We start from the raw sequence: 17,957 nt of genomic DNA on the forward strand, positions 1-17,957 counted from the left end.
TGCTAGGGGAGCTTGCTGTTAGACTGGAGAGATGAGAGACTATGAAATGGAGAGGAACAGAAAGGGGAAGACGAAGAAAAAAAAGAAAAGAATGAATAAATAAAAATCAGAAATGAAAAAGAACAGCAAAGCTCCCAGGGATCCCACCAGTGCAGCTATGAGGTCTTGGGAATTTGTTCTCAGGTGTTGCTGTATAGCCTGCTGGAAGGCATAGAGGTATTCAGCGCCAGGTATTCAGGGATCGGAAAGAGAAGGAAGGTATAGAGAGATGAGAAGTTGAGTAATGAATAAAGATGAAAAGGCAAAAAGAGGGAAAAGAGAACAAATTAAAAAAAAAAAAAGAACATGAAAGGCCCCCAAAAAGACAGATTAAAAAAAAAACCCCACGAAAAGAGAAATGCACTCAGGGATCCCTCTGCGCGTCTGCACAAGCCAACGTAGTAGGTTCCAAGATGTGCAGCACCACCCAGCCAGAACAGGCTCCCAACTCAAGAAGAGGAAAAGAAAATAAACAATTCAAAACAAACAAACAAAAGCCCCAGGATCCCACCAGCGTGGCCGCCCAGAACTGGAAGCAGTTCCACACTTGAACGGAGCTCCGTAGCCCCTCAAGAAGAAGCAAAGATGGTGCACGGAGGCAGGTATTTGTGTGAAAGGTGGGGGAGGTAGTGAGCCATAAAGAAAAAATCAAAAGAAGCGGGAAAAAAAGCAACACCAGCAGCCAACAAATGGCACTCAGAGAGCCGGCCAGCGCGGGTGGGTGGAATCCAAGCGGCCGGTGCTTCCCGGACAAGAGACTGTGGCTGCGGGAAGCAGAGGAGGCTGAGTGGGGGTGAAGAAGGGTAGGGGTTGGGAAAGCATATATCGCAAATTACCAGTTGTTCTGTCTCCTGCTAGAAGCTCCGTGAAGCTTTTTTCTCATACCCTCTATTTGCTGGTCTCTGATAGGAGTCCAAGATGGCGGATCGGTGCTGCATTAGCTCATAGGGGACCTCTGCATGAATCTCTCCTCGCTCTCCGTTCTCTGTCAGTTTTCTCAGTCCATTGGTGCTTGGCTGAGTCCTTTATCTCTTCATTTGATTATTTAGGGTTTCAGGATTGCTGTTTTTTCTGTTTGGCTTAGTTTTTCGGATCTTTGCTGTGGAGGGACGGCCTGGTGCTTCTGCCTAGAGCGCCATTCTGCCAGAACTCCTATGGGTACTTTTTTTGAAATTCATATAAAAAGAGACAATGTATAAACAGCCAATTCAAATGAAGTGGTTTGAGTTCTTGGCATAACGTTTTCTTGCTGGTACTTTCCCCCCTTTCCTTTTAGCCTATAGTTGAAGCTTTTTGGTATTTTCTTGTTGACAGTCCATTATATTAATACTTTACAAGATCTTAAGCCATGTGTGTCCCTTTCTCAGTAAATACTTCTCCATTCTCAGTTTTGTTGTTTATGGAAAATCTAGTAGCTTCTTGTTTTGCAACACACCATTTAAATTAGATGTGAAAAGTACTTCTATTTGTATTTATAAATAGTAGTGTTTACTTGCTAAAGGAGCCCTGGTGTGCAGTGGCTAAAGTGTTTGGCTGCTAACCAAGAGGGCAGCAGTTTGAACCTACCAGCCGCTCCTTGGGAGAAAGATGGGATAGTCTGCTTCTGTAAAGATTTAGAGATTTGGAATCCTATGGGGCAGTTCTACTTTGTCCTGTAGGGTCCCTATGAGTTGGAATCAACTAGATGGCAACAGGTTTTTTGTTTAGTTTTTTGTTTTACTTGGTATGTCTTACTTAGAAATTTTAACAAATACAGCACATGCTATGAATTTTTTTCTTTTTTAGTGTACCCGTGTGATGTGGACACCACCTCTCCGCGAAAGCTTTTCATATCCATTCCTTGTACTTCAGATGTTGCTTGTGACTCATATTCTCAGGTAACTTTGGGTTATGCTTTTTTTTCTGCCTTAAGTAACTTAAACTAGAATTTCTTTAGCTTCTATAAAAAAATTAATATAACAAAATACTTAACTAGATGATCCTATTGGTAGGTTGAATTAGTAAAGAATATCTTAAGACTATAACTTCAAAATATCTAGTACCAAAAACTTCTAGTCCTCTTCCTTTTTCTTAGCAGTCCACAGTGACTACTCGAGGAGCAGCAAATCTGCTTCCATTTCCTCTGCCATCTCCTTTCCCAAGTCATTTTCTGCCACTGCATAACCTCCTGAAAATGGGCAGAAAGGAAGTAAGCTGGTGGCCCTCCAGAGCAAAGAACATAATTCTGTCCTCTTTCTGTTGACAAATACTGAGTTTAGACAGATCCTGCCTTGATCCGGAAGGGTAGAAAGAAAACAAAAGCGAACCTATAAAAAGAAACTAAGAACAGTGAGAATATGAAAATGACTTTGAATAACAGCTTCCTTTAGTGATCTGCAGAATTCAGAAGAACCTTGTTAAAGTCTAGTAAACCAAACAGTTTGGACAGTCCAGCTTCCCTCTGTGATTATCCCAGCAGGAATAGAGCCATAACATGGCTTTCAGTCCGTATGTAGTGTCTTCAGACAGACCTGTGACAGAGTGTGGGATGAGTGGCTTCTTTTGCATTAGCTTTTTTAAATCTTTGCAACTCCAACCTGATTGGTCTGCAATACATTTCTCTTTTTTTATAGGCATTTAAAGCATCTTCTGAAAAGGTGAAATATGAATTCATAACCTTTAGTTTTGCCATATTGGTTCTGGGACACCTTGATTGATGTTCCCTTCTGAAACACTTTAAGAAGTGTTGCACTAGAAGAGAATCTTTATTCACCACTGCAGATGCTGTTCGTTCACATCCATATTCTTGATCCCGGTTTTTCTCTCCAGTATAGTGTAGAGAGTAGACAGTCCATATGTCTCTAATTCCTGCTTTTCTTCTTCTTCTACTGTCTAAAATTCAGTGAAGGCAAACCTTTAATTCTTCTCACCCTTACTCACTAATCTGATTTAAGTAGCTGTGGATAGTGGAGCTCCAGTTGCTGAGCACTACTTCCTTTAATCCATCCTGAGAGACATACTGTGGATAGTTGTATTAGTTTTCCATTTCCTTGTCTTTTCCAGCTTCTAGAGGGTATTTGCCACCACATGTCTGTCAGTTTGCCATACTGTGGTGGCTTGCATGTTACTGGAAGCTTTGCAACTGGTATTTCAAACAGCACCAGGATCATCCTTGGTGGACAGGTTTCAGCGGAGCTTCCAGACTAAGACAGACTAGGAAGAAGGACCTGGCAGTATGCTTATGAAAAAATTGACCAGTGAAAACCTTATGAATAGCAGCAGAACATTGTCTGATATAGTGCCAGAAGATGAGCCACTCAGGTTGGAAGGCACTCAAAAGACGACAGGGGAAGAGCTGCCTCCTCAAAATAGAGTTGACCTTAATGATGTGGATGGAATCAAGCTTTCAGGACCTTCATCTGCTGATGTGGTACAACTGAAAATGAGAAGAAACAGCTACAAACATCCATTAATACTCAAAACATGGAATCTAGGAAAATTGGAAGTTGTCAAAAATGAAAGGGAACACATAAAGATGGATATCCTAGGCATTATGAGCTAAAATGGGTTGGTATTGGCCATTTTGAATTGGACAATCAGGTGGTCTACTATGCCAGGAATAACACCTTGAAGAGGAAAGATGTTCCATTCATCCTCAAAAAGAACACTTCAAGATTCTGTCCTGAAGTACAACGCTGTCAGTGATAAGATAATATCCATATGCCTACGAGGAAGACCAGTTGACGCGACTATTATTCAAAAATGCACACCAACCACTAGGCCAAAGATGAACCAATTGAAGATTTTTACCAACTTCTGCAGTCTGGAATTGACTGAACATGCAATCAAGATGCATTGATAATTACTGGTGATTGGAATACGAAAGTTGGAAACAAAAGAAGAAGGATTGGTAGTTGGAAAATATGGCCTTGGTGATGTAAATGACACTGGAGACTATATGATAGAATTATGCAAGACAAATGACTTCTTCATTGCAAATACCTTTTTTCAACAACATAAATAGCAACTATACATATGGACCTCACCAGATGAAATACACAGGAATCAAATTGCCTACATCTGTGGAAAGAGATGATGGAAAAGCTCAATATCATCAGTTAGAACGAGGCCAGGGGCTTACTGTGGAATAGATTATACAATTACTCATATGCAATTTCAAGTTGAAGAAAATTAGAACAAGTCCACAAGATCCAAAGTAAGACCTTGAGTCTATCCCTCCTGAATTGAGAGACCATCTCAAGAATAGATTTGGTGCATTGAACACTAATGACCAAAGACCAGAGAGTTGTGGAATGACATCAAGGATATCACAGATGAAGAAAACAAGAGGTCATTAAAAAGATAGGAAAGAAACAAAAGACCAAAATGGATGTCCGAAAAGACTCTGAAACTTGCTCTTGAATGTAGAGTAGCCAAAGTGAATTGAAGAAATGATGAAATGAAAGAGCTGAACAGAAGATTTCAAAGAGCTCAATGACACATACATTGACCAATGGAACAGAATTGAGAACCCAGATGTAAATCCATCCACCTATGGTTACTTGATCCTTGACAAGGGCCCAAAGTACATCAGATGGGGAAAAGAAAGTCTTTAACAAATGGTACTGGCAAAACTGGATGTCCATCTGCAAAAAAATGAAACAGGATCCATACCTCACACCATACACAGAAACCAATTCAAAATGAATCAAAGACCTAAATATAAAACCAAAAGTTATAAAGATCATAGAAGAAAAAAAATAGAATCAACGCTAGAGGCCCTAACACATAGCATTAACAGGATACAAACCATAACTAACAACACAGAAACTACAGAATATAAGCTAGATAACTGGGATCTTCTAAAAGTTAAATACTTAGGCTCATCAAAAGACTTCAGTGGCATCTGGGGTCTTAAAAGCTAGTGAGCAGCCATCCAAGATGCATCAATTGACCCCAACCCACGTGGAACAAAGGAGAATGAAGAACGCCAAAGACACAAGGAAAGTATTAGCCCAAGAGGCAGAAAGGGCCACATAAACAAGAGACTTCGTCAGCCTGAGACCAGAAGAAGTAGATAGTGCCCAGCTACCACCAATGACCGCCCTGACAGGGAACACAACAGAGAGTCCCTGACGGAGCAGGAGAAAAGTGTGGTGCAGAACTCAAATTCTAGTAAAAAGACCAGACTTAGTGGTTTGATTGAGACTGGAGGGACCCTGGAAGACATGACCCCTGGACTCTGTGTTAGCCCAAAACTAAAACCATTCCCGAGGCCAACTCTTCAGTCAAAGATTAGACTGGACTATGGGACATAAAATGATACTCATGAAGAGTGTGCTTCTTAGCTCAAGTGGATACATGAGACTAAACGGGCAGCTCCTTTCCAGAGCGAGATGAGAAGGCAGAGAAGGTCAGGAGCTGGTTGAATGGACACGGGAAATTTGGAGTGGAAAGGAAGAGTGTGCTTTCGCAGTACAGGGAAAGGAACTAGGGTTACATAACAATGTATATATAGATTTTTGTATGAGAGGCTAACTGAACTGTAAACGTGCACTTAAAGCACAACAATAAAAATAATAAATGAATATTAAAGAAAATACTTCACCAAAGGAGTAAAACGAGAATCTACAGACTGGGAAAAAATTTTTGGCTATGACAAATCTGACAAAGTTCTGATCTCTAACGTCTATAGGAAAATCCTGCACCTCTACAACAAAAAGACAAATAATCCGGTTAAAAAATGGGCAAAGGATATGAACAGACACTTCACCAAAGAAGGCATTCAGGCAGCTAACAGACACATGAGGAAATGCTTGAGATCACTATCCATTAGAGAAATACAAATCAAAACCACAATGAGATACCATCTCACTCCAACATTACTGACACAAATTAAAAAAAAAACAAAAAACAGAAAATAACATGTTGGAGAGGCTGTGCGGAGATTGGAACTCTTATGCACTGCTGGTGGGAATGCAAAATGGTACAACCATTTTGGAAATAATATGATGCTTCCTTAAAAAGCTAGAAATAGAAATACCATATGATCCAGCAATCCTGCTCCTAGGAATATATCTTAGAGGAATAAGAGCCGTCACAAATAGACATATGCACACCCATGTTCATTGCAGCATTATTCACAATAGCAAAAAGATGGAAACAACCTAGATGCCCATCACAGATAAATGGATAAACAAATTATGGTGCATACACACCAATGGAGTACTACACAACGTTAAAGAACAATGATAAATCTGCTAAACGTCTCACAACATAGATGAATCTGGAGGGCATTATGCTGAGTAAAACAAGTCAATCACAAAAGGGCAAATATGGTATGAGACCACTACTATAAAAACTCATGAAAAAGTTTACACACAAAAAGAAACAATCTTTAATGGTTACCAGGAGGGGAGACATGGGGAGGGAAAAACACTAAGTAGACAATAGATAAGTGGTAACCTTGGTGACGGGTAAGACAGTACACAATACTGGGGAAGCCAGCACAACTTTTCTGAAGCAAGGTCATAGAAGCTCCATAGACACATCCAAACTCCCTGAGGAACCAAATTATTGGGCTGAGGGCTGTGAGGACCATGGTCTCAGGGAACATCTAGCTCAATTGGCATAACATAGTTTATAAAGAAAATGTTCTACGTTCTGCTTTGGTCAGTAGCATCTGGGGTCTTAAAAGCTTGTGAGTGGCCATCTAAGATACTTCACTGGTCTCAACCCATCTGGAGCAAGCGAGAATGAAGAAAACCAAAGACACGAGGGAAAGATTAGTCCAAAGGACTAATGGGTCACAAGTACCACAGCCTCCACCAGACTGAGTCCAGCACAACTAGATGGTGCCCAGCTACCACCACTGACTGCTCTGACAGGGATCATAGTAGAGGGTCCTGGACAGAGCTGGAGAAAAATGTAGAGCAAAATTCTAACTCACAAAAAAAGACCAGATTTACCGGCCTGACAGAGACTGGAGAAACCCTGAGAATATAGCCCCGGTCACCCTTTTAGCTCAGTAATGAAGAACCACTCCTGAGGTTCACCCTTCAGCCAAAGATTAGACAGGCCCATAAAACAAAATGAGACTAAATGGGCACATCAGCCTAGGGCCAAGGACAAGAAGAGAAGGCAGGAGGGGACAGGAAAGCTGGTAATAGGGAACCTAAGGTCAAGAAGGGGAGAGTGTTGACATGTTGTGGGGTTGGCAATTGATGTCATGAAACAATATTTGTATTGTTTAGTAAGAAGCTAGTTTGTTCTGTAAACCTTCATCTAAATGCAGTAAAAAAAATGAAGATTTCAAAGGATGGCTTGAGAGGACAGAGTTGAGTATTATAATGAAATGTGCAAAAACCTAGAGATAGAAAACCGAAAGGGAAGAACATGCTCGACATTTCTCAAGCTGAAAGAACTGAAGAAAAAATTCGAGCCTTGAGTTGCAGCATTGAAGGATTCTATGGGGAAAATATTAAACCGTGCGGGAAGCACCACAAGAAGATGGAAGGAATACACAGAGTCACTGTACTAGAAAGAATTGGTTGACATTCAGTAATTTCAGGAGGTAGCATATGAGGAAAAACCAACGGTAGTGAAGGATGAAGTCTAAGCTACACTGAAGGCATTGGCAAAAAACAAGGCTTCAGGAACTGACAGAATTCCATCTGAGATGTTTCAACAAATGGATGCAGCTCCATTAGTGGCCACTTGTCTATGCCAAGTAATTTGGAAGACAGCTACCTGGCCAACTGACTGGTGCCCATTCCAAAGAAAGATGATCCAAATGAATGCAGAAACTACCGAACAATATCATTAGTATCACACACAAGTAAAATTTTACTGAAGATCATTTAAAAGCGATTGCAGCAGAACATCAACGGGGAACTGCCAGAAATTCAAGTTGGATTCAGAAGAAGACGCGCAACAAGGGATATCATTTCTGATGTCAGGTGGATGCTGGCTGAAAGCAGAGAATACCAGAAAGATATTTAGCTGTGTTTTATTAACTATGCAAAGACATTCGACTATGTGGATCATAACAAATTATGGATAACATTGGGAAGAATGGTAATTCCAGAACGCTTAATTGTGCTCATTAGGAACCTGTACTTAGACCAAGAGGAAGTCATTTGAGCAGAACAAGGGGATACTGCATGGTTTAAAATCAGGGAAAGTGTGTGTCCCAGTTGTATCCTTTCACCATACTTATTCAATCCAAATGCTGAGTAAATAATCTGAGAAGCTGGACTATGTGAAGAAAAACTCAGCATCAGGATTGGAGGAAGACTCATTAACAACTGCGATATGCAGATGACACAGCCTTGCTTACTCAAAGTGAAGAGGACTTAAAGCATTTAGTGATGAAGATCAAAGACCACAGCCTTCAGTATGGATTACACCTCAACATAAAACAAAAATCCTCACAACTGGATCAGTAAGCAATGTTATGATAAATGGAGAAAAGATTGAAGTTGTCAAGGATTTCATTTTACTTGGACACACAATCAGCGCCCATGGAAGAAGTCAGGAAATCAAAGTGATGCATTGCATTGGACAAATCTGCTGCAAAACACCTCTTTAAAGTGTTAAAAAACAAAGACGTCACTTTAAGGACTAAGGTGTGCCTGACCCAAGCCATGGTGTTTTCAATCGCCTCATGTACATGTGAAAACTGGACAGCGAATAAAGAAGACTGAAGAATTGATGCCTTTGAATTATGGTGTTGGCATATAATATTGAATATACCGTGGACTGCCAGAAGAACAAACAAATTTGTCTTGGAAGAAGTACAGCCAGAATGCTCCTCAGAGGCAAGGGTGGCGAGATATTGTCTCACATACTTTCGACACGTTATCAGGAGGGACCAGTCCCTGGAGAAGGACATCGTGCTTAGTAAAGTAGAGGGTCAGTGAAAAAGAGGAAGACCCTCAATGAGATAGATTGCCACAGTGGCTGCAACAATGGGCTCAAGCATAACAATGACTGTGAGGATAGCGCAGGACTGGGCAGGGGTTGCTATGAGTCAGAACCAACTCATTGGTACCTAATAACTACATCAGAGGCTGTCTGCACTCCTTGGCTTCTGACTTACTTCCATCTTCAAAGCCAACGATGGGTGGTTGAATCCTTCTTACTAATCACTTAGAGTCTTTTGTGGACTCTTGTGAGTCCATTGAGTCCACCTGAATAATCCAGGATAATCTCTCTATGGAAAGGTTAGCTGGCTGGTAATCTTAATTCCACCTGCAATCTTAAAGTTCCATCTGTACCTTAATTCCCCTTTGCCATGTAATGTATTCACATTCCCATGTTCTGGAGATTAGGACGTAGACAACTTTGAAATCCATTATTCCATCTACCATCATGGTCCTGCTCCAATTGCTGTTTCTTGGCTTCAAAGACTATTGGGTTCTTTTCTGTTTGTTTTCCATGTGCTTTTGTGGCAAGCTGTTTCTTTACCTCTTCCTTACCTCCTAATCATTGATATCTTCAGCCTGTACCTCCACCCAGACCCACCTCCTCATTCCAGTTGGCACCTTTGGCTTTTGCAAAAAAGTTTTAGGGGGAATGTCTTCTTCATCCTCCTTGTTCTTTATCCTTGCTGACGTCTTCCTTTTCATATTCCTGGCCTTTTTTAGCCAGGGTAGCTACTGCTTTTGCCATTGCTGTTTCATCGCTTTTTTTTTCCTCAAAAGTTATTTATTATAAAAAAATTATACAAACTGTCATTTTATTACTCAGAATTTAACATCATGAAAAATTTTAAACAATTTGTGTCTTTCCCCCAAAAAATGTACTCTGCTTTTACAGTCTTTGCTGGCAGTGTACTTTGATGGTATGGAAAATAACTCTCAAACATTCTATATAACTGTGTTAGTTTACAGAGATATGGTAGTAAAAGCAAGTGTCCCTACAGTGAAGTATAAAAAACATTTTTTTCTAATTTTTAAGTGTTACTAAAGTTGAATTACAGAGTAAATAGTAAATAAACACATACATATAATTTTTCAAGGCAAAGATTAGCAATATTTTTTCATCCTTCTTAAAACGTTTTTAAAAGCAAACTTGAAAATTTTTTAGTAACCTGAAACTTCATATGTCTATTGTACTTTGAAAAATGAAGCATAAAAAGCAGCATCATTTAAATAGTGGTTAACTCACAAAGTGTATGCAACAGCATAAAAGACCCGGGTAAGTTGTGTGGACCCTTGGCATTCCAACATTATATCACCAGTGTCCATAGCACAGTAGTTTGCCCAAACACAGTGGCAAATTCAGTATAACTTTTATAAAACCACCTCCTCCCCAAGTTTAGACATGTGAGAGAAATGTCCACGGATTTATCATCATCTTGATCTTCCTCCCAATCCTCATTGGCACCTCAGCCCTTCTTAACTGGGTGCAGTCTTCCTATTCTTTGTACCTTGTTGGCATGGCTCCCTTTGTGCCTGGTGTGGCTGCTACTATGGCTGGTGTGTCTGGTTGCTTGGAAGCGCGGTGCTGCTTTCATTTTGCTTGGGGTGACACCTGCTTTCTTGGCAGCTGCAGTCTTTTCTGCTGGAGAAACCACATCCTTTTTTCTTAGACTTGTGGTCAACTTCTTGCCTTTCTTCTAAATGAGGACAGCCTCATCCCATTGGCCATCTGCTTGTGATGGCGGAGTGGAGTGGTGGGTGAGTGGCTTGGGTGAGCCAAGAAGAAGCTGAGCAATGTTGATGTGAACTGTAGGTGCTGAGGATGGTGGTGTACGACTAGGAAAGAAATTATTCCTTAATGGTAGGGATTACTTACAAGTAAGGATAGAAATTGTTTGAACAATGTATCTAATTTTTGAATTTTAAATCTTTTCCAGTTTATTTTTGCATAAATTACCTTATACCAGCACAGTCTTAGCTTTTTCCTGATTGTTCTTGGCATTCCTTTGTTTTCCCTTTCTGTTATCTTGGTTCAGTGCTTATCAATCATGCCTTCGCCAGTTAGAATTCCTTGTTTTCCATTTGTTCCTCCTCTTTCCCCTCAGTGCATGCTATACCCACTGTCAGACTAGTCTTAAACGCTACTCGGATATCTTTAATATCTCTCATTACCCATAAAATGAAAATCATGTTCAGTGTTCAAAAGCAGTATAAAAACCAAATCCGTTGCTTTCGAGTTGATTCTGACTCGTAGTGGTCCTATAGGACAGAGTAGAACTGCCCCATAGGGTTTCCAAGGAGGGGCTGGTGGATTCAAATTGCCAGCCTTTTGGTTAGCAACTGAGCTCTTAACTGCTGCTACCCCAGGGCTCCAAAATAGAGCTGCTTTATTTTGGGTGGTAGCTTTCAAACTGTTTTTTTTTGTTTGGTTTGTTTATTGTAGTTTAAGGGAAAGTTTATATTTCAAGTTAGTTTCTCGTACAAAAATTTATACGTACGGTGTTATGTTACTCTAATTGCTGTCCCTATACTGTGACAACACACTCCTCCTTTCCACTCCTGATTTCCCATGTCCATTTAACCAGCTCCTAACCCTCTCTGCCTTCTCATCTCACCTCCGGACAGAAGCTGCCCATTTAGTCTCATGTATCTACTTGAGCTAAGAAGCACACTCTTCACAAGTATCATTTAATGTCCCACAGTCCAGTCCAATCTTTGTCTGAAGAGTTGGCCTTGGGAATCGCTTTAGTTCTGGGTTGACAGAGAGTCCGGGGGCCATGCTTTCCGGGGTTCCTCCAGTCTCAGTCAGACCATTAAGTCTAGTCTTTTTACTAGAATTTGAGTTCTGCACCCCACCTTTCTCCTGCTCTCTCAGGGACTCTCTTTTGTGTTCCCTGTCTGGTGGTCATTGGTGGTAGCCAGACACCATCTAGTTCTGGTCTCAAGCTGTCTCTGGTTTATGTGGCCCTTTCTGTCTCTTGGGCTAATACTTTCCTTGTGTCTTTGGTGTTCTTCATTCTCCTTTACTCCATTTGGTAGCTTTCAAACTTTTTGACTGTGACCTATAAGAAATAAATCAATTTTACATTGTGGCCCAGTATATACATACATGTGTACATACAAACAGGTAATCAAAATGGAAGTTTCACAGAATAGAAACTATTATGTAGAATGCAGTTATATATTTTCTGTTTCACAATAATTTGCTCCAATAACTCATTAATAGATTATCTGGAGTTTAAGAGTCCTTGATTCCACTTCCGTGAAGAGTTTAGGCATGTTTAGGGGATTCACACTGGCTCACAGAATTAGGAGGAAAGTACTTCTTGAAATTAGCATGAAAGATAAAATCACCTCACTCTCCTTAAAGTCTCCTAAATTACAAGTGAGAACCAAAGTGGATCCTCTAAAGGTGGCTTCAGGAAGGCCTGTGTCTCTGCCTCCCTCCGCCTTTCTACGCCTTACCTGTTCAAGATCCAACTTTTATCACACATCCTCCACAGAATCTCCCTCACTGCTCAGCCCTTATTCTGAATTCTTGCAGTGCTTTTCTATGTAATATATAGTAGTCATAATATACCACTTTCTATTATTTTTCATAGACATGCTCTGTCTCACCAACTAATGAATCCATTGACTGCAACTCAAAAATGTTTGATTATGAATTTTCCAAAATATAGTTTGAACAAATTCAGTGCATATCCTGACCTGGCTGATCTCCCTCTCCTTGCAGGCTTTGTGTTTGTACAGTAATATTTAATTTTCATAGAGGATGGTTGTAATTGAGTGTTAAGAGTTATACTTTCTGTCCCATTGGTTCATTTTATGTCGTTTATGTTATAACCAGATTGTGTCTAGAGATTCTAATTTGCAACAGTTTTAAGCCATGTAATTAAACTGACTAATATGTATTTTATCTTTTCAAGGGCTACAAAACTTTATAGAGGAAGCTTGATTGCACTCTGCGTTTCCAATATATTTTTCATACTTCCTTGGCAGTTTGCTCAGTTTGTACTTCTTACTCAGGTAATTTGATTATATTTTTAAAACTGATTTCAGCTTAGTGTGTTTAATTATGTGAACTCATTTGTATAAAATGATAGAACTAAGAGGTTATATGATTCTAAGCCCGAAAATGTTTTTAGTTCATACTTTTAAAGAAAGTTCAGAGTGGGGAAATATATAAGATTTATTTATTAACAGTATATTTACTTAAGAGTAGAACATATTTATTAAATTCACATTTGTAAGAATGCTTATCTGTGTTATTCAGAATTTGTTAGTGTGCTTAAAAGAGGACTAGTGCTCTAATTTTAAGTGTTTCTCTTAAATAAACTAGATAACAGGATAAAAAGCTGAAAAGTTCACGTATTGTGTAACTCCCCTGCCAATGTGCAGTTTTTCTGTCATGTCTCCCTGTGCCCTTCCTTCCTTTCAAACTGATATATAACGCAAGTAGCTTGAGAGTGAGACTAAATTGAGAATGTGTTCATTTTTTTCCATCTTGCCTGCTGTGCTGCTTTTCTGTTATGCTGGCCATATTCATATAATGCAATTTGAGTTGCTTTTTAATGTTCTTTGAAATGTTTTGCTTGGGAAGTGGAGTCAGACCTGGTTTTGAGTCCCAGCTTTGCTCACTGGCTTCTTGTACAAGGCTCTGAACTTTTCATAGCTTTAGTTTTCTCATTTATGAAATGGAGAAAATAAGAGAACCTTATTTTATTGGGTTATGGTTAGGATTAGATATGGTAATCTATATAAGACTCTTAACATGGTATCTGGTACTTAGCAAGATATCAGTCAGTAAAGTCAGCTGCTTTTATTACTGTTTTTAAAAAATAGACTCCATTTGTGCTTAACTTAGACTCCTTTGTCTTCTTTAGTTTGATGACATTTTACAGTTTCTAGTTTAAAACATCTCTAAGATCTTCTTAAAATTTTACCCATTTGGTGTGTCATGAATTATTTAGCCCCTGGGGTGAAAAGGGAGAGTTCTCCTTGCTTCCAGTTGAAGTGGGGAGGGCCTGGGTTTTTTGGTTTTTTTTTGGTTGGGGGGTGGGTTGGTAATGAGGCTGCCATGAGTCAGAATCAACCTAGATGGCCATGGGTTTAGTTTTTTGGTTTGGTAGAGAGAAGAGGTATTATGCCTCTCTCGGGGGTTTATGTTGAATAATAGCAACATATGCTTCCCCAGAGTTATTGTGTAATTTCCATTACCTTTATGCAATGTACTGTTCCCCATGGGTAACCCTAGGTAAAGGGAAATTGTTGTTTTTCTTACTAATGGGAAAGTTTGTGGTAGATTGCTTGGAGAAAAAATTTGATGAATGGAGCTTAAGTTGTACATTTAAGTATTCAGCTCTTTAGTGTGATGTTATAGGAGAGGCATGGAATTTAATTTGAATTGCTTTGTCCATGAGGAAGAACAGAGAGGCAAGGTATGGTATAATACCTCTGTATTTTATCAGAAGGTACATTGTCATCATTTTGTCTATTAATTCATCTAACTCTAATACTATTAGAATTCTTGCTAAATACATATACAGTTTTCTTCGAAACTGAAATTTAAAAACACGTTTGTGGTGAAAGTACTCCTCCTAATTTGAAATTGAATAAATTTGATTGTAATATAATGCTTGAATATCTGTATTAATGAATGAGAACAGAACATACCTGTAAAGAGTACTGACAAGCATAAATTAGTGTATTTTCATTCACACATGCATTATATAACTATTTTTGAGTTGAATGTACCTTCCTAATTGTGTATTAATTGTTACACGTTATAATTAAATTTTCAATTTTTGATGGGTCGAGGCAGTTTATAATTGACAGTGGAGTCAACGTTCCAGGACAATGACTGTTGTTTTGGATAACTCACAAAGTAGATGGTTGACAGTTAATTGACAGAGCTATGCATTGGAGAGAAAAATCAACCAATATTTGCTGTATTAATATGTTGATCATATTCAATAATAGATTGGTATATGACATGAAAACTCAATTTCTGTATAAAGTCAGTTTGAGACAATAGAAATAATATTTGCTTCATTTTTTATAGCTGCTTGTTTTATACATAATTTTTATTTTTAACTTAATTTCTTTTTAAATTTCAGATTGCGTCATTGTTTGCAGTATATGTTGTGGGGTATATTGATGTATGCAAATTACAGAAGATCATTTATATGCACATGGTAATGGTTTTCTCTGTGTTTTGTTTTAGACGTGTTAATATATATAACACTCTTAAGATGGTTATCAGGTACTTAGCATGATGTCAGTAAGTTTGGCTACTTTTATTTCTGTTATGATGCTAAACTCATGATTAATATTTGGTTTGTTCATGCTTGAAACTAGTTGTAACAGGATTCTATAACCAAAACAAATGTTGTTCAAAAATTCTGATATAATCAACTGACCGTTTTAAATAGGCCACCCAGAAATTTTTAATCTTCATCATATAATCTGATATGCAATCGTGCATTGAATATACGTTATAAGTAAAAGAGATAATTGGCGAAAGAGAAAAATAGAATGGTGTCTTATCCAGGAGCTTTCTGTTAAAATGAAGTGGAATGCTCATTCCTTGAGCTCCGGCTATCCAGGGAAGTGGGATACACCAGTGAGTAGAGCTACAAAGATCCCAGCGCTCATGGAGCTTATATTCTAGTGGAGTGGGGGAAGAAAGACAGGACAAATAATAATAAACATAGGGAGTGGGTAAGTTATATGGTATGTTGATGATAAGAAGAACTATGGAAAAAAGAAAAGACAAAGTCAGGGTAAGACAGGTCAGGGAGTCGAAATCGACTCAAAGGCAGCTAACAACAACAAGCGTCAGGGGATGGGACATTAAGATATTACATGAGGTGCTCAGAGCAGGTCTTATCGAGAAGGGGAGATTGGAGCAAAGGTTGGAAGGAGGAGAAGTTAGCCAAGTGGGTATCTTGGAAAATAATGCCCTAAGTTGATGGAGTGACAGACCTAAGGCTGTTTGGTTGATGTTGATGAATCTTTATCCTTAAAGACATTTGCCTTCTCTTCATCATTGGTTTTTACAGTTTTGATGTTTTCCTTTTCCTATAATTTTTGTTTTTATAATATGCCATTATTTTTATTCTGCAATAATTGTTACGTATAAAAGGAGATTTACAATGTACAGGGAAATTATTAGCAAAATTAAAAAATGAATACCCAGGAGCCCAACCTACAACTTGAGAAATAGAACCTTATCATTCCTTTGAAGCCCTGTGTGCTCCGAACACACCCCTCACTTCTCCTAGAGGGAACCACTGTCCTGATTGTTTTTTATCGTAATTAAGTTGCTTTTCTTTATAACTTTACTACATATATATATTCATAAATAATATATATTTTTATTATTAAATACTGACATAGTTTTTAAGGTTTGTAAAAATGATATCATTTTGTGTGACTTATGTTTTCACTCAGGTTTGTGAGATTTGTATATTGACGGAGTTCAGGCATTTTCATTGCTTTCTATTTTCTGTTGTATAAATATAGCACAATTTATCCATTTTCTTATTGAAGGACATTTAGTTTCCTCCTTTTTTTCTTTTATGAATAGTGCTGTACATTCTTACACTTACTTCCTGGAGTACATAAATGAAGAGTTTCTCAAGGTTTATCTAGTAGTAGAATTTCTGGGTGGAAAATTCTGTACATGTCCAACTTCATAATTTAATATCAAATTGTTTTTCCAAAATGATTAGACCACTTCAGACAGCAATGTATATAACAGTTCACATTATTCTCCATCCTTTTTCATTTTGTCAGTCTGGTGAGTGTAAAGTAGTACCTTGTGATCTTAATTTATTTCGTATTCTCATTGAAGCCGAGCATCTTTTGGTATGTTTATGGGCCCTTTGTGCTTCCTTTTTTGTGCATGCTTATTCGTGGCTTTTACACATTTTTCTCTTGTGTAATATTATCTTTTTTTAAATTGAGTTGTCGTGCTTTCATGTATTTTAGATACGGCTTTGTCAGTTATGTATTGTAAATTGACTTGCTTTTCACTTTCTTTACAGTGTTTTAATGAAAAGACATTAACATGGTAAACATTATAGAACTCATCCTATATGGTAGTACTTTTCAATCCTTACTTAGAGACCATGAAGATGTTCTTCATGATTTTTTTCTAAAACTTAAAAGATTTTATTTTTTTATAAAATTTTATAATTTTTTTATAAAAGTTTTTCAAATTATTTGTTGGCTTTATTTCTAGGTATAAGTTTTTTGCTCTTATAAATAGTATTTTTAGTGAATTAAGTATTCTATTTGTTGCTGGTGTATAGAATACAATTGATTTTTGTACAGTGGTCTGATTTCTATCAATCTTGCTAAACTTTTATTCTAATAATTTTTCTGTAGATCCTCTGGGTTTTCTGAATAGTAATTCCATCTCTGCATAATTAGCTTTGTTTCTTCCTTCCCAATACTTATACCCCCTCTTCCTCAACTTAGTGTGCTGTATATGCGTCTAATACAGGATTGCATAGGAATCCTGATAATGGGCAATGTGATTTTTAAAGAAAATGTTTCTAGAGTTGCTAATAGATTTTTTGTAAGTCTTTGTTAAAGGAGATTCCCTTTTAATTCCTAGTTTGTGAAGAGGTTTTAGTTTAATTTTTTTTAATTTTGTTTTTCTGTTTTATTTTAAAATAATCTCAAACTTATAACCATTTTGCAAGTATCCTACAAAGAGCTTTTTCCCTGAGCATTTCTGAATAAGTTGCTGATCTGATGTACCATCACCCCTGAATAGTTTATATTTTCTATAAATGTAACCACAAGACTACCATTAAAATCATAAAATGAATCTGTAGTACTGTCTAGTATTCTAATTTCACTGATTGTCTCAGTAATGTCCTTTATAGCAAAGGAACCAGGTTAGAAGCAGACTTTTTTGAGTTGTCATGATTCTTTTGTCTCTTTCAGTCTAGAAGCATTTCCTCAGTTTTCCCTTGACTTTCACAACATTGACCTTTTTTAAGA

General features: G+C 38.1%; 1 protein-coding gene across 4 annotated transcripts in view; it reads left to right on the forward strand.

Annotated features, from left to right (window-relative positions):
• Window positions 1-17,957, forward strand: part of DPY19L1 (dpy-19 like C-mannosyltransferase 1) — a 124,068-nt gene that overhangs the window by 56,317 nt on the left and 49,794 nt on the right. For all 4 annotated transcript variants that reach the window (XM_012558109.2, XM_023739584.1, XM_023739583.1 and 1 more), the window contains 3 exons: window positions 1,825-1,916; window positions 12,869-12,968; window positions 15,059-15,136. In XM_012558109.2, coding sequence (XP_012413563.2) covers window positions 1,825-1,916; window positions 12,869-12,968; window positions 15,059-15,136 — 270 coding nt within the window. The remainder of the gene's footprint in view (window positions 1-1,824; window positions 1,917-12,868; window positions 12,969-15,058; window positions 15,137-17,957) is intronic.

This window comes from Trichechus manatus, unplaced genomic scaffold (assembly GCF_000243295.1).
Source record: "Trichechus manatus latirostris isolate Lorelei unplaced genomic scaffold, TriManLat1.0 scaffold00137, whole genome shotgun sequence".
NCBI classification, from domain to species: domain Eukaryota; kingdom Metazoa; phylum Chordata; class Mammalia; order Sirenia; family Trichechidae; genus Trichechus; species Trichechus manatus.